Genomic DNA, 22267 nt, shown 5'->3' with positions numbered 1-22267 from the left:
CACACTGATCAGGGTTTCTGTTGGCCTATGCAAACTGTACTGTAGGATGAAAGGATATGGAAGTATTTCCCTCCAACAAGATCTCGTGACAAGTTTAGGTGTAACTGTGAATTTTGACATAAGTGTAATGGAATGTAGTAAAAACATCTTCCTCGGACATGACCTGTCTTGCCAGACGTCATTTCCCAATATTACATTCGAGTTGAGAAAATGTCCAGAGAGACAGGTTGTCTTGGAGTAACTGTTTGGGCGTTGGTGTGCGATTGGCTGTAACAAAGTTAGTTGGTAGACTCTGTGATTGTTTGGTCAGCCTGATGTGCCTTTAGATTTGGTGCAAGGCAGTAGCCAGCCTCACAGCTCATTCAGTTAGAACTGGCAGCTCTCCGTCATTCCATTCCACCCCGTTCAATTCCATCGTGTCAATGCTGTTCTAGAATGACAAAGGGAAACTGTGGCCTGAACTTTGCTTTGAGATTCTGCCTCTGCGTGTCTCGCTGTGAATGGTCACAATTAGCAATTTATTACCAGTGGTCACTTGCGTAGGATTGACGTCATGCCATATATCACAAGATAAACTGTAAAAGCATGGTTGTTGCATTGTAGTTAACTGTGCCACCAATGTCAAGACTGTCCAGTGCTTATGCAACAGCACTGCTGGCCAGGTAGACGTCAGAGTTTCAGAGTGTGTGTAAAGTGAAGCAGTTTGCAAGTTGCGTTGCACTCATTTTTGAATTTGCGGACACAGCACAAGGTACACTAATGAGATTAAAACAAAAAAACTCACACAGCCTTTGACTGTCTTGAAGGCTTGTTTTATTGGTGCAGCAGCTTTGAATGCAGGTAGAGGACAACGTGGGAGTGGAACAAAGGTCCCTCTTGCCTCACTGGCTGATGAGTACATTACTGGGTGTGAAGTTCCTCAATGGTCACTGGTTTAGCTGGAACTGGATGCCTCCTGACATCATGCTGCTCGGGCATGTTGGGCAGTTTGCTGTGCCCAGCCACAGATGTCACCAGTCCATTTATAGTCGGCAGCCCAGGACAGATAAGTGAGTCTTCAAGGTAGAGTAAGCGTTCTTTTTTCCTGGATGTAAGCCATTTTGAAACTTATAAGTCAAACAAAATACATTCACCTTTCCTCTCCTCTCCAAAGACCTCCGTCCCCTGCATTAAAGAAGCCATGGCACAGACAAGTGACTGACGGGCGGATTATTGTCCTGAGGAAACTGGACCCCAGTCACAGGGATTTCGGCATCTGATGTTGGAACACTGAAGTCTGGCGGGCACACACACACACTCACACACACACACACACACACACACACACACACACACACACACAGAGAGACCTTGGCACACCTCTTGCTGACAATGCAGAGGCTCCAGCTCTTCAGTGCTGGAATAGAGCACATTGCCTTTTTATGGGCCACACACAGTATTGGACCGTGAGGTGGGGGGGGGGGGGGGGGGGGGGGGGGGGGGAACAAGGAGTGAGTTCCGATGACTGCGAATGGAAAAAGGGGGAGAGGACGCGTCCGAGACATTAGCTGAAAGGTCAAGCTGAGGCAACAGAGCCAGACGTGTGGCGTAGACAGAACCAGACGGAGCAGAATAGAAACAGAGGGGTGTTTGCCAGCCTCGGGCCCTTGCAGACAGTCCACATTAACTTCAGTACGTCTCTGTGAGAGCCTGGTTTCACCTGGCTGTCTGTTATCTCCAAACATACACATACTCGATACAAAGTTGTTTTGGTTTGACACTGTTCATGAGCGAACATGTCATGCATGTTTGCGATAGAAACAGACGCTTGCTTATCCAGAACGGGGTCGCTCAAGCACAGAACAGTTCTCTCTGTCTCTCTCTCTCTCTCTCTCTCTCCCCCCCACCTCTCTCTCTCTCTCTCTCTCACCCCCCCACCTCTCTCTCTCTCTCTTACCCGCTCTCTCTCTCTATCTCTCTCTATCTCTCACCCCCCACCTCTCTCTCTCTCTCTTACCCGCTCTCTCTCTCTATCCCTCTCTATCTCTCTCTCTCTCTCACCCCACCTCTCTCTCTCACTGTCTTCCTCCCTAGTAATATAGTAGGCTCCTCATCTTTCCTTTCACAGTGAATCCTGACTTTTACCATCACATTACAAACAATGCTTCAGAAAACAAGAACCCAAACGCTGCATGGGTCTCAACTGAAGTGGTGACAAAAAGCTACATTTTATTTTGAGTGTCATTTTCAGAGCTGTGCTGCAGTTTGCCATGAAGTTATTCATTGACAGTATAGAAATGAATGCTGTAAGATCATACAAAGAACCCCACTCATTCAACCTCACCTGAAACCACACTAATGAGATTATATTGACATTGTGTGTGTACAAAGCGTTTGTAGCTTTCCCCATAAGTACACACATATGTCATTATTTGACCTAATAGAGGAGGTGGACTTGTTTTGCTCCACTAACCTGAACATGCTTTAAAGACGTATTCACTGTTCACTCCAGGTTATTATTTATTCATAAGCAGGGCTTGACTTTGTGGCTCTGCTGTTTTGCACATACGTACGTCAGACTGGCATGCCTGGATCTAATTTCAGTTTGGGAAGAAGTGAGAACAGCAGGGGGGGTGGGGGGGAGGGGGGGGGGGGGTAGTTGTTGACCACAGTGAAGAACTTAAATGTCACAGGATGTGTTGAAGAAACCAGTTAGAGCCAGTAAGACAGAAGAAGAAGAAGACCGCCGACAGGTTCATGCCCCAAGGCTCAGACTGTTCTGAGGCTTGTGGGGACACATGCCAGTGATTCCATACCATAGGTTACCATGACCATGACATGTTCTTATTGTTGGCATGTTCTTAACGTTGACATGCCGCAGGACATTACGTGATGAAAATGTTCCTTTTTAAACGTATACGGAGCGTTTTGAAGGTATCTTGTAAATGAGGGCAGAATATTTTCTGGTAACATGTCTTTTATCAGCTGCATTCATGGTGGATTGCTCACACAAATAGTACAAGCACACACACACACATACACATACACACACATACACTTCTTGCTTTTGCCAAGTACAAAATAAACGTGGGAAGGAGTGAAAATATTTCAAACCTTCTGATGAAAATAGTGTTAGCCCTTATGTAACTTTGGTTTGCACCTTTTTAAAGTTCAAAGGGAAAGGTCAAGTATAGCCATAGAGACCTACACAGTGAAACTGCCAGCACAGCAGTACATCTCAACTGTATTCAACACGTTTCAATGTTTAACACATTATTATTTGAGATTATTATTTGTACATTGTTTAAGATTTTAAAATTTTAAAAAATATTTTTGAAGAGCCAAACATTTATATTCAGATTTAGCTCAGATGCGGAAGAAGGCTGTCCATGTATACATTATTACTTAAACCAATCAGAGGGCAGAGAGTAACATGTTTACCCCCCACATCACCCCTCCTATGTCAAGTCATTAGTCATCAGTTAATACAGTCAATAAATCTTGTGTCAAGAAAGAACTGAGCAGCTGATACCCTGATTGATAACCTGATTGATACCCTGATTGAACCCTAAGTAAGGGGGAAAAAATCACATGTAAACTTCTGAGGGCACTGATATCCTCCCCTCTAAACAGTCACCCAAAAAAAGCACACATGCACAAACACAAACACACACACACACACACACACACACACACACACACACACACACACACACACACACACACACACACACACACACACACACACACACACACACACACACACTCATACACACACAAACACACACACACACACACACTGGCATGACCGGACTTCTGCAGCCGATGGGTTGCTATGCTTCTGCAATGTGTTGTGTTCCTTGTCCAGATGCACACAGCCTGCAAAGAGCCTTGATTGATTGCACAGTCATGTATTAGACACACACACACACCCACTAAAGAACCATGTATGGATTGGCTCACGCATGGCATTCCAGGGGCGTTTTCCATGAGCTCTTACACAACATGGGGGGGGGTTGTAGGCTCTTGGACATTTTGTTTTCGTCAGTGTGCTGGTAAGAAGACAATCTTCACCTCCCAGGTTGATGCATTTTTGTGTTAGTTGCTTAATTAGGTTGTAATTTAATAATTGTGGGAATGTTAAAAAGCCCATTCTCACCCACTGTCATGCAGACATATAGCATTCAGACCCTCCATCAAAAACCATTTTGACAAATCTGCATAGGCTATGTATTAGCTTGGCTTCCAGTCTGCAGATATGCATTAGCTAGGCTTCCCACAAATACATTGCATGGGCCTCTAGAGGTAGAAAGTTACTTTAGTTCATTTTTTTTCCTGGACACCTTTTGGAAAGTTTCACACAAAAGTCACAGTGAAGTAATGCTCAGATCTTCTCAGAGCTGTCCCTCATCACTGATGTTGATTGAAAACAGGCTGAATCAGTCCCTCAAAACGTGAGGTCACAAAATACAGGTCTAGGAAAAGGTTCGATGTTTTCCGTCATCTATGCGCACCGCCAGTAAACAAGTTCAACATCACAAACCACCCTGGAGGTTAAACATAGATTCGGTGCGTGACTCACACGCGAAATTTGACTGACGGCCAACAGGGCACGCGCGTATAAATTGAGAACTTGTTCAACTTCCAAAACACTTCTTGAAACTCCGAGGATCTACACGGTCAAAAGGAATATACCGCATAGGATTACTGGAAACACACAAACGGATTATCAAGAAAAGACAAGGAGACATTTTCAGGTAAATGAGGTCAATTAGATTTAGAGTTAGTTGAATAGGCAACATATGCGGAAGCTCGTTCACTCTGAAGTAATGGATAATTCTGAATACTGAGATGAACATTGAATGACTAAATTAAAAAAAGGTGAATTACAGAAGGTGCTAGTAGCAGGTGACACCTGGCACAATTTCAGAAAAAGTTGTCCGGGTTTCTAACTGCACACTGATCATATCATAGGCTTTACAACTTATATATTTCAATGCTTTCGTTTAGGTATTGGAATGCTGCGCTGGAAATTATTTCCATATAGTTTTATGGACAACGTTCCTCCAGCTGTAAAACGATTTCAAGAAAAAGCTTACGCCGTGCAAAAGACTTGACTGTGACTCCACATCCTTTGACAGGTAGGCTACCGCAGATGTCCACTTTCAGTCGTAGTGTGTGAAGAATGCATTGTGAATAATATTACAGATAATATTAATAACAACAATAAAAGTATAATGAAAATTATTATTTTATCTAAGCACCTTTCAACAACAATCTTTTCTCCGTTTAGCTCAGCACAGGCGGCAATAGATATACTGCAGAAGAACTCAGAAGTGTTTTGGGGAAGATCACATTCTAACTCCCATAGCACCTGTGTAATAGCAATGGTTGGGATGAAGCCTTCTGACTTGGCTCCAACTGCCACTGTGAAGTTCTTTGGCGCCGGGATGGCAGGCTGCATTGCTGACCTAGTCACCTTTCCTCTGGACACGGCTAAAGTCCGACTACAGGTAAGAATTCAGGTGAAATGTCCTGCTCATTAAAAATGGCCGTGCATTGCCAACTTGATACATTCCCAATATTAATCTTGTTATTATTATGACACGCATTTTTAAGTTTGACAGACACAGTGTGCAAAGAAATGTACAAATAATTGTTGAATGTGGACAAAGGGCCAATGCTCAAACATTTTTCTATTTTATTGTTTCAGATCCAGGGAGAGGCGAGGGCAGTGGAGGGGGTTGTGGCGGTGCAGTACCGGGGCGTCTTCGGCACCATCACCACCATGGTGCGCACGGAGGGCGCCCGGAGTCTGTACAACGGGCTGGTGGCCGGCCTCCAGAGACAGATGAGCTTCGCCTCGGTCCGCATCGGCCTCTACGACTCCATGAAGCAGTTTTACACCAAGGGTTCTCCTGAAAGTAGGTGGACATCATTGCTTAGAACTGTTTGCGTTGCCTTATTCCCTTTCTGATTTGTTTTACTGAACCCCCCCCCCCCTTTGTTTGTCTTTCCCCAATGGCTTTTGTCATATCTAATGTATGTTGCATTGTACATTATATTGTATTATTATTATTATTTATTTATTTTTATTTTGTGTTTTTTTCATTCTCTGTACAGCGTAGACAGTGTAGTATGGCTGACTGGGGAGGGAGGGAGGGATGGAGGGAAGGAGGGAGGGGGGGGGGGGGGGGTTTGAAAGGGTGTGCTTTTGAAGGAAAATAGAAAATAAGCCTTGATGTAATTTGTCCTTTTTTTTGTAACCTGTGAAACCAATAAAAGTATTTGTCAAAAAAAAAAGAACTGTTTGCATTGCGAAGAAGGGCGATTAAAAGCATAAACATTTATGTTCATTAATTCAAATTAATTTGCGATACTTTGGCCAACATTTTGGACTGTGGAGCTTCAAAATTCAATATAGTGTACTGAATCTATAATTCATTTTCCATTCACTTCTTGCACTCTCCACTTACTTCTTTGCACTATTGTAAAAAATCACAGCTCCTGTACATACTTCGTCAAACTTTCATAGACCATTGCACTGTTGTTTTTGTATTGTATTGTGTTTGTTTTGTATTGTGTTGTAATGTATATTATGTGTCATATATGTGTAAGCACATTGAGAGTCAGTTCACCAGGTCAAATTCCTTGTTTGTTCTAACTTACTTGGCAAATAAAATCTGATTCTGATTCTGATTCTGATAATCCTGCCTCCTTTCAGATGCCAGTATTGTTGTGCGTTTGATGGCTGGCTGTACCACCGGTGCCATGGCTGTTGCGTTTGCTCAGCCTACTGATGTGGTGAAGGTCCGATTTCAGGCACAGGGCCCCCTGACTGATGGTGGGAAGAGATACAACGGCACCATGGATGCCTACAGAACCATCGCTCGGGAGGAGGGAGTGAGAGGACTTTGGAAAGGTGAACACATCTAATTCACCATTTAGAGACAGTAACATACATTTCGGTTTCTTTTTTTTTTGTGAAGACTCTTGGTGAATGCTATCCGAGATGAGTAATCTGTTTGTCTCACCGTCTTGATTTCAGGTTGTCTGCCCAATATAACGCGTAATGCCATTGTGAACTGTGCTGAGCTGGTCACATATGACATCATCAAAGAGCTCATCCTGAAGTATGACCTCATGACAGGTAAACAACTTTCCTCTGGGGGTGTTGAAGTACAGCTGCCCAAAGTCTTTTCTTCCTGTTCTACCGGTTTGAGCAGTACACACTTATATATGCTCTCCCTGTCCCCTTAGATAACCTTCCTTGTCACTTCACGGCTGCCTTTGGCGCTGGTTTCTGCACCACAATTGTTGCGTCGCCAGTGGATGTGGTTAAGACACGGTTCATGAACTCTACACCCAGCCAGTACACCAGTGCCATCAACTGTGCCCTTACAATGATGACCAAAGAGGGCCCCGCTGCTTTCTATAAAGGGTATGTGTCGGAACAGTTTCTAGTTTTCATCATATTTCATTTTTTTGTTGTTGTGCAACTTCCACTCAGTTTCTCTTGTTCTTTCTCTGTCTCTTAGATTTACGCCATCGTTCTTACGCCTGGGATCCTGGAATATTGTGATGTTTGTTTCGTACGAGCAAATCAAAAGAGCCATGACAAGAGCACAGCAATCTTGGGAGTCACCGATTTGAGCTCCTGTTTTCGAGGACAGCATAGGCAGTGTATTTGACCGGAGCTAGGAATGTACTGGATCGGCAGAGGTCCATGTGGAGGACGAGGCCATGAGGATGACGATGGCGGTAGCCTACGTGTGTGCCTGAGAGGACTTGAAAAGGCCATACACTAACAACATCACAACATAACATCATAACCACTGATTGGTCACCTTCAGGACTTGAAAAGGCCAAACACTTACAACATCACAACATAACATCATAACCACTGATTGGTCACCTTCAGGACTTGAAAAAAAGGCCATACACTTACAACATCACAACATAACATCATAACCACTGATTGTTCACCTTCAGGACTTGAAAAGGCCATACACTAACAGCATCACAACATAACATCATAACCACTGATTGGTCACCTTATATGGCAAAGAACATGTCCTGATACAGGACAATGGCAACGCCCTGAACTCTGTAGCCGACCCTGTGGAGTGCCCCAGGCACAGCAGGATGTGAAAGTTGACTAGTTTGACAGTTTGACTCGGACAAAACTCCAGCAAGGGTGGAAAAGAAGAATGCAGCCAAGGCATTTAGCCGCATGCAACCACTAGAAAAACAAAGTGTAGAAGAAAGTGTTTACAAGAAAATGAAGTTACAATACAACATATTTCTTTATAAATTAAGCATTGATATCAATTGCATATGCTGCTTATGTTGGGTCCATTATTTAGAGTTTACAGCATTTAATGTTTGTATGAAAATGTAAAGTATATTTGCACAACTCTGTAGCAACAAAGTCCATGTCAGGCTTACATTTACTGTTTGTATGTTATTTTTTATCATTCATATATAAAGCATTGAATAAAGATATGATTTATAATACATTGGTGAATTGTTACTGAATTGACAAAGGTTGAATTCACATTACCCTTGCATGCACGAACACAATGACCATAAACTGATGAGCAGTTTTCTATTCTCCTTTCTGCTTCCTATTCTACTTTCCAGAAGCCGTTGTCAGTTACAATAATAAGCCTCTTGTCTTTGCTACAAATACATTGGAGGCCTGCAAGATGTGTTTCGTAGAAAAAACAGTATGGACAGTTACAGTTTGATTTGCATACATCACCTCCTATTCCAAATTCCTATTCATTTACATTTACATTTACATTAAGTCATTTAGCAGACGCATCTGTCCAAAGCGACATACAAGGGAGAGAACAGTCAAGCTAAGAGCAATAATAACCTGGTGTAACAATAAATACCACTTTACATAAGAAACTGAAAAACGACATAGAAAGAAAAAGAAGTGCAGGAATGTAACTGCTGAAGTGCAAGTTAAGCACTGTATTCGAATATATATGTATAGTTCAAACTACTGTAGCCATTTGAGTGTTGTATAATTTAAGCATTAGCACTTCTGAATGAATGCCTAACACAATGCGCTACAGCTTTTTGGGTAGTCTCTGCAAATGGCTGACATGTGGATTTCATTTGCGGATCCAGTACCCTAACATCACTGTGACTCAGCACTCTTCCTCAATGTGCATTCCCTCTCTAAAACGATTCCATACACCATACGTCCCCTTACGCCCTTAAATACGCCCCCCTAAGGAGCACAGACAGTCCTAAGTATCAAATAAAGAAAGATTGCAAAGAGTGATTAGAGGTAGGAAAAGAGTGATTAGAGGCAGGAAAAGTCCATTCGGACACCGTTGTCTTCCTCTGTTAGTGGAACAGATGTAACTCTGTATGTTGGCCACCTTTTCAAACTGTGGCTAGCTATTACACTGACCAGTGGATAGGCCAAGATTGCATTGCTGCGCTCATAGATATATGAGCCTCTATGAACAAAGGCAAAAAGTAAATTGATGCAAAAGCAGATATTGGTAGAGCAGTGGGTGTGTGGTCCAGAGGATGCTGACTGGCTGGGAGATGGGGAGGGGTGGAAGAGAGATATTGAGCGAGCGAGAGAGAGAGCGACAGATGTGGCCTGCCCTGGGACCTCAACCAAGGTACTACACTCACACTCTCTCTTTCTCTCACACACAAACACACTCTCTCTCTTGTTAGGTGAAAATTCACCCTAGTTACCTCAGGACTCCAGGACTGCAAGTATATTTATTAGACAAACAACAACAACAATTGCAATCGGGCTCCCCTCCCAGCATAAGGCTGAAAGTGAAGCAATGATAAACACATCGCACAAGGTTTATATAGACAGAAGTTTAGCTTTCAGTAGGGATAACCATGTGGTGGATCTCTGACGTCCGAGGCAAGGATGGAAGTTTTGCACAAGGTTGGAAGAAGCACAGTTCGACCCTTCTTATCACCTCTGGTCTAAACATGCTCTTGAACATATGCAGACTAAGAGGCAACATTAATGAGTAATGTATATATCAGATAAATTGATATTAACAGCACATGCAGTAAAACACTGAATATCGAGAATATATATATATATCCCAGGGTCTCCAAAACGTCTATTCTATGGTATTTTTCATATTTATTATTTTTGTTATTTTAAATAAAACGAGTGACTGATCTAAATAAATGTCTTTAGTGGGGAGAGTCCGGTTTGGAAATGAACCCTGGTCTCACTCAGCAGTCCATGTCAGCTAACGCGGCTGCTTTCAGGTGACGTCACGCCTTTGTCAGGGTATAAATAACCAGACGCTTCTTCTACATCAGCTGCGCTCGACCGTTCTGACAGGGAGTAACTGAGAGTTGTCCTTTTCTAAAGAGAGAGAAAAACACTTACAACAAATTATATTTTTTTCTAAACCCTTCTCAACCTTTTTCACGGTGAGTTTAAGCTAATTGATTGACCAGTCTGCGTTGCCAAATTCAGACGTCTAATATGGATTGAAGTTTAGTTCCTAGAGAGACGGATGTTTGTGTTTGTTGTTGCCGACATCATCTTTTGTTGTTTAACATTGATTCTCATTTCCCAAGTAGCCTGTTAACCAGTCTGTATGTTTTCCTCAGACTCCTGGAGTATGCTTTTGCATCGTCTTGTGTTGGAACGGTTTTCTATGGAAGAACAAGGCAACGTGATTATAGTTGAAAGTAATTTCAACCAGAGAGATACTTTTAGAGAATCCTGATTACCGGCTTTTCCATCTTGGGCAACTTGAGTGAAGGTAAGAACGTCGTTCAAGAGTGGACTACTTGGCAGAATTAAACTTCCCCATCTGGTAGAACTGCGTTCACAAGTGAACAAACATGCAATTTTCGTCTGTCCACGTATTGTGAAACTATTCAGGGAAAATTACTACTCGGACGCATAACCGGTTTTCTTATTCATCATGGCTAATCAGTTGTGGGGTAAGGGAGTTTAAACTATTGTTCTCTAGAGCCTTTCAATCATTTGTTGCCAATCTGATTCAGCATCGCGGAAATGACTGGTACAGCGCTTTCTTTGTGATGCCACATCAGTACAGTACGTTGAACATTAGCATAGCAACAAATGGGTCCACCAATGAGTGAGCGAATCTACTTCCGTGAATATAGGGTGATGTTCCCAAACTAAACATGTTTGCGTGCAGGGTCCACGTGCTTACCCCTCGTTTTGTACATTCGTCATGGGACATGATGTCCTCAAGTAGTTCCTCACTTCCCTTGCTCACGTGACTAGTTTTAAAGTTTGTAAAGTGCAATTAAAACTATTTCTGATGGCCTAAGAAATTGGATCGCGCCAATCTACAAACTTTGTTTCCAAATACATTTGCATTTTAGTTGTACATTTGATTTTGAATTGTCGTACTATAAAATTCTCAATAAATATTTTCTTTATGTCTTCCCTAGACTGGAGTTCACCTGCCTTGTGTTCACACCATCCACAAACACCACCTTTCATAAATCCGAGTAGCCTGAGAGAGCAGAAACATGGTTGGTTTTGGCCCTGCTGACGTGCCTCCTACTGCTGCTGTAAAGTTTGTTGGTGCTGGAACTGCAGCCTGCATCGCTGACCTGGTGACTTTTCCACTGGACACTGCCAAAGTTAGGCTCCAGGTGAGTTCTCTCATGACGCAGACTATATTTATTTTGTTCTGCTGCATCTCCAAACTAACGCATGCGGGAAACACTTGGTACTCCCTAGTGGTGATCTAAGGTACTACAATCTCATTTTCACTCGCACACAAACTACCATTCCCAAAAATACTCCTTTTAAAGGTTTGACAGGCTCACGCTGACACACTTTCTCTTATTTCCCCCCAACTCTTGCCTCTTTTTTTTTCCTTTCCCCCCCCTTTTCCCATTTCCTCATGCTGTTAGCCTAAGCAGACCCACGGGATGATGGTTAAGCCCTAGGATTTCGCAGGCCCCAGGACCTTTTGCTGCGTGGACACACTTGGCTGGAGTCTGGTCCTTGCCCCTCCCCGACCTGACCCATTCCAGTGTCTGTAAAGCCTCTCCAACCCACTTTTGTTCCCTGCAGATCCAGGGTGAGGCAAGAGGCAGTGCATATGGTGGGCAGGCCAAAGGCGTGCAGTACCGGGGCGTCTTCGGCACCATCACCACCATGGTACGCACGGAGGGCGCCCGGAGTCTGTACCGCGGGCTGGTGGCCGGCCTCCAGAGACAGATGAGCTTCGCCTCGGTCCGCATCGGCCTCTACGACTCAGTCAAGCAGTTTTACACCAAGGGCTCAGAACGTGAGTTTGTGTTGGGGCTGTGTGTTCAACAGGCTGCTGTTCGTAATTCACAGAAAGGGGTTAATTAAAAATAAGTTACCTGACTAGTTGGTAGGATTAAAACCACATCTATTAACAATGAACATGGTATTACAGTTCACAACCTGCAAGTGTGCTCACAATTAAACAGCTGAACATAATTGCGACTGGGCTTATTTATTCCTTATAAGACTCGTACAAAAATATTTACTAATTCAATGTTATCCCTTACTTTATTTATTTGTTTGTTTATTCTTTAATTTAACCCTAGATTGTGGGATCGGTAGTCGCCTTCTAGCAGGCTGCACAACTGGTGCCATGGCCGTCGCCATCGCCCAGCCAACTGATGTGGTCAAGGTGCGCTTTCAGGCACAAGTCAGCTCTGGAGGCAACGCAAAACGATACCAAGGTACCATGGATGCCTACAGGACCATTGGCAGAGAAGAGGGCATCCGAGGGCTGTGGAAAGGTGAGTGCAGGAGGGTTGGAGGATGGTCAGATGGTGGCTGAAACTGCTCTGGGTCTGGCCTAGATCATGCATGGATTTCAGGCTCTGGACAGCTGGTTTCTGTAACGTTAGCTGCATTTAAATGTGTGTGTGTGTGACCCTGTTCAATTTTGGTTGTGTTGCAAGTGTTTGAGTATGGGCTTCGCTTCAGTTTAAAGTCCTGTATGTTGTGTTTCCCTGGCAGGGATGGGCCCAAACATTGCCCGCAACGCCATAGTGAACTGCACCGAGCTGGTGACCTATGACCTAATTAAGGATGCACTTATCAGATCAACCCCCTTAACTGGTGATTTATGTCTTTTTAAATTAAATAGTTTTATTTTCAGGCTCTCATGATGCTTCACTGGTTTAAACCCATGCACCAGGGTTTGTTCTTCTATAGCAAACATTTATCTGTATTGACAGTGGAGGCTCTGTCGTTGCAGATGATCTCCCATGCCACTTTACGTCAGCCTTTGGGGCAGGGTTTTGCACCACTGTGATCGCCTCTCCAGTTGATGTTGTGAAGACAAGATACATGAACTCATCCGCCAGCCAGTACAGCAGTGCTGTGAACTGTGCGATGTCCATGCTACTCAAAGAGGGACCCATGGCTTTCTACAAAGGGTAGGTCACAAAAAGAGTACAAGAGGAGGAGTCACTCCATCCACCCCTTTAGACTTGATGGTATCAAATTCAGGCTCTGACAATTTTAAAATGCATGGCAAAGCAGAAAGGGGATTCTCAAAGTGGTTGGTGGAGGGGGTTGTGACATTTACACAACCCTGGTATAGAGGAAATGTTTTAATATGTATGCTTCATGTGTTCATCTCTTCAGCTTCACGCCTTCTTTCCTAAGGCTGGGCTCCTGGAACGTGGTGATGTTTGTGACGTACGAACAGCTAAAGCGTGCTATGATGATGGCCCGCAACAAGGACTCTCCTCTTTAAATGTGGTGCTGTGCACATGTGCCTGGAGTTCCCCTTGCGTCAATCTTGCTTATCTACCTCTCTGATCTTAGTCTAGTTCCCAACTAAAGCCTTTTCAAAGTTTACATCTATGCTTGCAATCAGTTTTCACTAGTTTCACTCAAGGTACATCCAAAAGATGGAAAGCTGGTCTTATTTCCTCTTGTCTTTTAAAGCTTAGTATTGTATTTGAAGTAAAACACTTGTTTTTACATTTTGTTTTTGAGTTTTATTTAGGTGTAAAAGTGTCTTGAATAGACACGTTTTGTGATTTCTGAATAGGGATCTTGGTTTGTCTGGTCAGGTATGGAAAGCTTGCTTAATGAGTTGTTTCTTCTCTGCGGAGAGCTTCTGGGGGAAGTAAAGGACAAACTTGATGAGGAGGTTCCCTCTCGTACTCGGAGAGCTGGATGCCGGCATTCCCTCTCCTGGTACTTCCTTACTGTAAGTGGGACTAAGGAAGCCAGAAACTGTATTAGCTTGTTCGGGACCTCAGTGAGTGAGAATTAAATTAAATACAATTTTAAAGGGGTTAAAATGACGTATAAAACTGGGTAGGGAAAAAAGTACCCCCACCATGGTTGGCATATTAAAACATTAGATGTATCTGATCTTCGGGGCAGCCGTGGCCTACTGGTTAGGGTTTCAGGCCGGAAACCGAAGGGTGGCCGGTTCGATCCCCGACCAGTAGGAAAAATGTGGGCGGGGGAAGTGGTAGACCACTGCTCTCCCACGCCCACATCCACGGCTGACGTGCCCTTGAGCAAGGCACCTAACCCCTATCACTGCTCCCCGGGTGCCGCCAATGGCAGCCCACTGCTCCGGGTTAGTGTTACTTCACTTCACTGTGTGTGTGTGTGTGTGTGTTAATAGAGGTTAATTTCAGAGTGTGTGTGTCTACACCACCTCTGCCATAGAGAGGACTTTCACTTTCATCTTATAAAAAGGTTACAGCAACTATAAATACTCACTGCACAATATCATTGATTGGAATGCTGAGAAGCCTGCTGTCTAGTGTCTCAACCTCCACAGAGAAACCGGTCAGGGCCTGGGGGGAGGACAGTATGTTAATATAGCTACAAAAGAAAGATGTTAAGCTGTTAAACCTTTGAAAAGTTATACGTTTTTGCATGGGTTCTCAGATCTATAACTCCTTAAACATTACCTACAGTTTATATTGCTTAACTGTACTAAATAGTATCATAATGCAATGGTGCACACATCTGATCACTGCAACTGACTACAGGTACCTTTCAAAAGGATGCACTGTTTTCATGATGGAAACGGTTATCTGGACAGAAACGCTGAAAAATGGGCTTTGAACTCAGAATATCTTACCTGACCCACATCACTGTCAGAATCTCAGTGCTTAGAAAAAGCTGCTTACGAAGCCTGTGGGTTTGTTGGCCAAACGGGTTCATGAGCTTATTACCACAATGTACTAAAGTTCTGTTTGCTGTCTCTAAATCTAATTCTTGGAATGTAACCATCCTTGGGGATTAAGTCCAGTGTGACTAATGACAATATTATTTAACATTTTAATTAGATATCTGGAATTAAACACATGATTAAATACAGCTTCCTACAACTCAGTGCATACAGCTGTATGATATGTCTAATCCCTTGATTAGCGAGTAGCAACACCCATTTGTTTACTGCATCTTCTAAACATTACCACAGATTACAGACTAAAACCAGTAGAACTACAGCCTCAAAGGCCAGCAATACCAGGGCCCTGCAATACCAGCAGCTGTCATTAGATGGCAGCACCTGTGCAAGGTTTCTTGGCTTCATGTGAGCATTCCCTGGAACACAATGGGAGGCAGAGCATGCATGCCAGTAGTTCCCATGTCAAAGTCTGCTGTAGTGACGTACCTTCTCCAGAGATATGTGAGCGGTGTAAATCAAGTCGTCATCCTGACGGGTAAACCGGGGATGACTCTTCTGACGCACAATGAACACAATGTCTGCTGCGATGTTATTGGGGCCCTGCAAAACAAACAGACAAACATGAGAATAAAAAATAACAACTATGACAACATAAGCATATGGATGTTTCTAGTATCTTCCTATACTGACAAAGGTTACGGTAGGCAAGATGCTTCATGCCCAGAGCTGGTTAACACGAAATGCCATTGAACACCACTGTACCTGATCTCCCTCTTTTGGGAATGTTATCCTGGTCCCTTCGTTCCATCCTGGTTTGACATTGATGGTAAGAATCTTGTCCCTGATGCTGGATGTGTGTCCATCTTCATTCATAACCTGCAGGAAAAATGAACATTAATCAAATCGATTAAAAAAAAAAATCAAGGAGAGTGTGATAGGAAATGGAAACTATCAAGCTCATCTGTGCAGTTTCATTGTAGAAGTTAAGAGTGGTGCGATGTCACGACTGTGAGCAGTGGCAATGCACTGCATTGATAAAGGGCCAAACATGAAGGAACATGTACATTCCTAGAACATGGAGGACTGAGGCTGATGAAAAGGCCTTACGGCTTACCCTGCGAGAGATTTTAATTTTTTTGGTGCATCCATAAAAGAGATCCTCTAAGGCTAGGTGGAGATCACGCTCAATGGGTGGGTCTTGCTTTTTCACTCCTCTACCTCGCAGTCCACCAAATGCAACGTTAGCCTCATCCCCCTCTTTTGTGTGGAAATCTAGGAGATGCATTTGTGTTAAGCAATGTTGCCAATAAACAAAAAAACAATCCAAAGACTCTGCATAGATTAACTGAAAGTAGTTTTTAAGTGTGATTAAAATACCATACAGCTTGGTTCAATTTGGAATGTAGCCTACCGGCAAAAGGATTGTCTCCTCCAAAGAACTGTCTAAATATTTTTTCTGGATTTGCATTATAAGTGTATCCTGATGTCCAAGCTCCATTTCCCTCATCTGGAATACCCCCTTTCAAACCTTCTTCTCCAAACTTGTCGTATGTGGCCTTTTTCCTGGCTGTAATTGGGGTAAACTGACAAATGTAAGTCAGGCAACACCTTAATGGTGCACTATGTGCACTTTATGTGATCAAAAATGAAAATGCTTCAGGATTAATGATGATGTTACTTTGAAGGCATGATACATAAACAGGCAATCCCAAATACTACTGTACACTATTTCCATACTTTTCGTTTCAGACCCTTTTATGTAGATCTACTTGTTTGCATGACCAGGCCCCCTGTCAAAAAAGTAGGCTCATCAACATGCACAAAAGACACAAACTATCGCCCTTCAGGTAACAGTTAGCAATAGCCTAGCTCGAAGATATTCAAGCGTATTATTGTTTCACAACAACATCAAAAAAGCGAATGCCCCTTAACTGTTTGTGCTATTGAGATAACCGGAAGAAACCTTTATCAAAATGTTAGGGAAGAAAAACTTACGATCACTCAAAACATCATAGGCCTCTGCGAGCTTGTTGAACCTTTCATAGACACCTGGCATGTCATTGGTTTGTGGATGATATTTCAACGAAAGACGTCGATACCTTGACAGAACAGCCAGAAGTAAAACAACGAAAAGTTGGTATAGCGCGACAGAATAACTAATTTATTAGTAAATTAGTAAAAATGTAAGTAGGTGGGTACCAAAGTACATGCCCTTACGCTTTTTTGATGTCAGCATCTGTTGCATTTCTGTTGATTTCCAACGCGGCGTAGTAATCCCGACCCATAGCTCTGTCAAAACACACAGTGCGTTAACTCATTCAAACAACTGTCCACCGAATCACATACCTTTGCCTACGGCATAATTTGGAGTACTTTAAATATTTTCTATCGTCCTACCTGATATGTATATCCACTTCACCTCACCCGAAACTGAGTGTATTTGTGTCTGCGTTTGGTAACTATGGATACGCAGCTTCGACAGCTGAGTGGTGTTCATAGTTCCAGTTTTCACAGGGGCACGATAATTCATCAAGCTATTCTGGCGATTGAAGATCACATACTTTGCCTACCTGGGGGTAAGTTACCATAACTGTTATTAACGGCCATTGACTTAGAGTAACTGGTAAACCCCCCATTATAAGGGCATTATGGCTTCGATTTGTTAGGAGAATCAAGCCATGGGGCTCTTCTACTGGGGGGTTAACATTTACTCTGGGTTGATGAGTAGTCACTAACCCACATACTAAGAACACCTGTTATTAGGATAACAGAAACATATTTCTAAGATTAATTGTGTGGGCAAAAGTTGACTGGTTGCCAACATGTGCAGTCTGCAAGACCACACCTGGACACTTACACACTAACATGTGCTGTAAAAAGGAAATATGTAAATAGCACAGGTAGGACAACTAACAGGTCTTCTTATAATCAGTTTGATACACCTGCTACAATAACGATGCAATCCAAAATAAAAGCTTCCCATCATTCCTTTGCATCTTGATTGTACTACCTGTTCATTCTATACATCTTTGTTTTAGGTGGCCTAATCCAATGTATTTTGTTTACACTGTAAGACCATACAAAGCATTGAAATGCAAAAACAAGTCCTACAACAAAAAAAAACAATACTCTTTGGACAGCACCTGGGTGCATGGGGACACAGAGGCTTTGCCCATGTAGAACCTGAAATAATCATGACACATGAAACAATGAATGAACACACAAGTTTGTTTTTAAATAGAAATGTATTTAATTATTACTTTAAACAAACACAAACTGATATAAATATTTTGTAAGATGGCTGCATTTGTCTAACTCATTTGTGCAATCAGTCCATCAAGTTCTGGTCGAGCTTTGTAGCGTGCCTGGTAGTCTGCTTCGGTATGCTATATTCAGAGAAGGAGAGTGAGAGAGGGAGAGAAAAATAACAGATTCAGGTCAACAAACTGCTTCAATTTTAGCATAACATCAGTTCATATATCGGCCTTATGTCAGGTGGGTCATTTAAAGATGCAGTCCGCAATTCCTAATACAAAACACGCTTGGTAAAATTCTGCGAATTGCTCCTCGCAGTTCTCTAGTTGTCCATTTACTGTGCACTCTCAAAGAATGTAGGTGTTCGTACACAATCCTGGCTCTGTAAATAGGCACAAACATAGTGACTCGAACCGAGCCTTCAACAATTTCAGCCAATCAGCACATTGCCTCAGGAGCACGGAATGGATGGGTGCAATTTGATTGGCTGTTGAGCACAAATATAAGCAGCCTTTGGCTAGAATCTTGGACAGCATGTTTTTAAAGCTATTGGACTGGTAAGTCACATGACAGCAGTTGATCTTACATCCTTCACAGAAAGCAGCACTCCCTCGGGTTGGTTCTTAAGTAGCACCTCCAGGAAAATGGGACAAAACATCGCATTCAGCTGGCTGATCTGCAAACCCCAAACATATGAAACAGATGTTAGCAATACCACGTAAAAACATGTCATTTCATATCAGTGACCACAAACCTAATGTGTGTGAGCATTTTGAGCTTATGGTTCCACACATAACAAATAGATACAGGTTGTTGTGAAACGGGTGCAGATGAGAAAAGGAGCTGTGGAGAGAGTTTTCGAAACAAAATGATGATGCAGGTCACCTGAACAACTCTTTCGTACGTCTTCAGAACTGCATCCACATACATCTTAGTGCTTTTCTCTTGCATTATCATCACTTCTGTGGTCTTGGTTGGTAAAGCATAGCTTTCAAGGGAAAACATAAAATATGACGATCATGACACTATGCACTTAATGATCCTTCACAATTAAGTATACCACTTTGACCAAATGGAGTAACATTAGGCTTAACATTGTTTTTTTTTTGTCAAATGAATTCCAACTAAAAGGTAACCAGGCCAATCCTAGAATGGTGGAGGAGAGATGTTACCTTTCGTCTACTGAGATATGTAAGCGGTTGCAGAGATTATGGATGTATTGGGCGTAGTGTTCCACCAAAGTCATATCATATCCAGAGACTGACACATTGAGTACACCGTACTCTGTATCGGTTGCAGCCTTGATCTGTTTCATCTTCACTTTCTCCTTTTTCTTCTTGGGCTATCGGAGTCAGCACCAGCACAAACAGACTTTGATTAAAGAGGGCATTAGGTTTGAAATATTAAGAAATAATCATTTAACATCCCAGAATGGTACACCATCACATTTTTGAATTTGTGAATGTATTATGATGAAGGTATCCAATTTCAGTCGGATCTAAATAATTAAAGCTTTTTGTTAAAATGTCACTGCCAGGACGACCTCTACTGAAGATGATAAAATAATGTATCGTCCCAAAATGAAACATTTGCTAATTGACTTTCTGTAATGTTATGAAAGCTATATTGCATTTTTTTCACAAGTGGAGGAATGCCACAGGTTACAACATCCAGAGGTTAATGAACGAGTGACAATGATCGATTTCTTAAAATCATGCAAAAGATTCAACAACATATTCAGTTCCAAAGTCTTGAAATAGAATGCATGTAATCCTCGAGTCTATCATGAATCTTAGTGGTCAAGGCCTACACTGAGAACTTTCAAAATGTTGTCCTCATTCTCACCATTCAGTAACAATTAATAATAATGACCATTTCATATGTCATTCAGACTGTGAAGACCAACACTGCAAAGAGGATGAAAGACAGGTGCTTACCGCTTCTTTAGGGAGGAGATGCTTGAATCTTCCTATCCCATGTGTTGGCATGGATTTATATTGTCTCTCGCTGATCACAGAACACCCCCCTAAAGTAACATATGAAACCTATTATATAATCCTAATGGTAGTCGGAACCGATTTCATAACATGTAATGAAAAAATCTTACCAATGAGTGTCCTTGGCATGAACTCCGATGACCTTTAGGTAGTGAAAATAGAAAAACTTAGTTACGTTTTCAAACGTAAAGTCCCTGAGGACACCCTCCACATAATTACAGATATCTTTAAAGAAATACTTGCCTGAATAATGAGAATGCATGACCCAGAGTCCCAAAGTGCCGAACATGTGAAACCTGTAATGGCAGATTTCTTTAGTCCTTTCAATTTGGATCCGACATTTCGAAATGACATATATTTACGTTTGATATAACATCATTGCTGTATTAGATTAGGAGATAGTTATTTGCAAGCCACCGCACGTGTGACCTTTTTCATTTGTCAATAAAACCTAACGTGTTGGCCTACATACAATATAAGACGGTATATTATTAATGCGTATTTGAAGACTTTACCTTACTTAAAACTGGGTTCATTTTCTCACGATCAAAACACCTAATTCAAACGTTCACAAATGGATGAAGATGTTTACACAGATTTGCCCCATCGATTACACAGCTACCCTTGTCGCTGCCAAATGTGAGGACCTGCCTGATGTGAGGCCGCATGCGCAAACTTTGCGACACTATTGTAGTACAACGAGCCAGGTAATGCCGGTGGTGTAGGCTACAGCATGAAGTGGAATGACAAGCGCATTTGTTTACGTTTGAAATCCACCAAGGTTTATGATGTTAAGCTTCATGTTTATTGAATTATTAGTTAAGCAGTGCATTCATTAGCCTACTAGTAACAGTAATACAACATAGCCCCATATGTTGACACTGAGCCATATGCTGTAAACCGTTGACAAAATTATAAAACACTACGTTAAATAAACCTACATTATGCGTTAAGAGAAGCCAGATACGTTGATATTAAACCATGTATGAGAATGCACGTCTTGGATAGTTTGCTCCTGAGCCTTCTGCCGTAAACCGTTTGTGTTTGCGCATGCGGACTCACATCAGGCAGCGGCGGACTCTAGACATCCTATTGGCGGACTCACATCAGGCAGGGTCCTCACATTTGGCAGCTACAACCCTTCCTGTGCGGAGTGTTTGTTCGTCTATCTCAGTAGTTCGCGGAAACAAGCTCATAATGGTTCCGAGCTGGATTTCTTTGTTCCGCTTTTAATTTTTTGTTTGGTTTTTGATTTGGGTCTGTTTGCCTTTCCTCATTATCTATGAGAATGGAAAAAGCATATGTCAATCTGATAGACGAATATCGATGTTTGTCAAATCCATTCAAGTGTTATGTACGACTAAATTAAATCTATGCATACTAACTCACAGACGTTATTGGTGTTGATCGAGTTCTCACTCCCAAAACATTACAACTTTTCGTGAGACAGAGAGATTTATCATGACGTGATCACAGTGTTAAAACAGGCTAATGTCAATTTTCTGGCACCATAGACTGCTGCCGTTAGTGACACGACGTTCTCATCGATGACGTTGCGTGCTTGCTTAAACATTGTAACGTGGCGTCCGCAAAGTTCAACCCAGAGCCATGGTTCAGGCTCTTGTTCAACCTAACTTAAGTTGTATTTTATTTCTCATATCATTCACAATAGTTAACTGATACAGAAAGTGCAGTCCGAAAAGAACATATCATTGCAATATAAATCCTGTATAAGGGTATGCTTTTAGACATCCAGCCCAATTAACACTTTGAACATTTCTTCTAACTGAAATATTTAGTTTGCATAATTGTTTGTCCGTCTCTGGAATTATTGCAATTTTTTTTAATTTCAAAACTTGAGCCTAAGTAGTCATACTGGAA

The 22267-nt window shown here is 42.3% G+C and overlaps 4 protein-coding genes across 5 annotated transcripts; 2 read left to right on the top strand and 2 right to left on the bottom strand.

Moving 5' to 3' along the window:
* Window positions 1–4617: 4617 nt before the first annotated feature.
* Window positions 4618–8490, top strand: ucp3 (uncoupling protein 3). The gene is made up of 8 exons (XM_080849003.1): window positions 4618–4736; window positions 4990–5120; window positions 5273–5492; window positions 5693–5903; window positions 6704–6901; window positions 7028–7129; window positions 7240–7420; window positions 7518–8490. Exons 3-8 carry the CDS (start codon window positions 5367–5369, stop codon window positions 7630–7632), a joined length of 933 nt encoding a protein of 310 aa, XP_080705129.1. The 5' UTR covers window positions 4618–4736; window positions 4990–5120; window positions 5273–5366; the 3' UTR covers window positions 7633–8490.
* A 2176-nt stretch (window positions 8491–10666) lies between these two features.
* ucp2 (uncoupling protein 2) lies at window positions 10667–13839 on the top strand. Its single transcript, XM_080849167.1, has 7 exons — window positions 10667–10757; window positions 11422–11628; window positions 12056–12272; window positions 12562–12759; window positions 12983–13084; window positions 13224–13404; window positions 13616–13839. The coding sequence occupies exons 2-7, from the start codon at window positions 11503–11505 to the stop codon at window positions 13725–13727; spliced, it is 936 nt and encodes a 311-aa protein (XP_080705293.1). The 5' UTR covers window positions 10667–10757; window positions 11422–11502; the 3' UTR covers window positions 13728–13839.
* A 206-nt stretch (window positions 13840–14045) lies between these two features.
* dnajb13 (DnaJ heat shock protein family (Hsp40) member B13) lies at window positions 14046–17419 on the bottom strand (the record flags this gene model as incomplete). The annotated part of the gene is made up of 8 exons (XM_080849032.1): window positions 14046–14199; window positions 14717–14793; window positions 15621–15734; window positions 15897–16010; window positions 16249–16406; window positions 16546–16701; window positions 17130–17233; window positions 17352–17419. 8 exons carry the CDS (start codon window positions 17417–17419, stop codon window positions 14046–14048), a joined length of 945 nt encoding a protein of 314 aa, XP_080705158.1.
* Window positions 17420–18372: 953 nt separating this feature from the next.
* mrpl48 (mitochondrial ribosomal protein L48) lies at window positions 18373–21400 on the bottom strand. Of its 2 annotated transcripts, none has more exons than XM_080849084.1 (8): window positions 21328–21400; window positions 20630–20682; window positions 20497–20528; window positions 20327–20415; window positions 19562–19731; window positions 19275–19377; window positions 18976–19065; window positions 18373–18520 (listed from the first exon to the last, which is right to left on the bottom strand). In XM_080849084.1, exons 3-8 carry the CDS (start codon window positions 20513–20515, stop codon window positions 18446–18448), a joined length of 546 nt encoding a protein of 181 aa, XP_080705210.1. In that variant the 5' UTR covers window positions 20516–20528; window positions 20630–20682; window positions 21328–21400; the 3' UTR covers window positions 18373–18445. The 2 variants fall into 2 exon arrangements, with proteins under 2 accessions (XP_080705210.1, XP_080705209.1); XM_080849083.1 differs by lacking the exon at window positions 21328–21400 and adding an exon at window positions 20902–21017.
* Between the last annotated feature and the right edge of the window lie 867 nt (window positions 21401–22267).

Source organism: Sprattus sprattus (assembly GCF_963457725.1).
Source record: "Sprattus sprattus genome assembly, chromosome: 1".
Classification (NCBI taxonomy): domain Eukaryota; kingdom Metazoa; phylum Chordata; class Actinopteri; order Clupeiformes; family Clupeidae; genus Sprattus; species Sprattus sprattus.
This window is presented reverse-complemented; position numbering and strand designations above follow the sequence as displayed.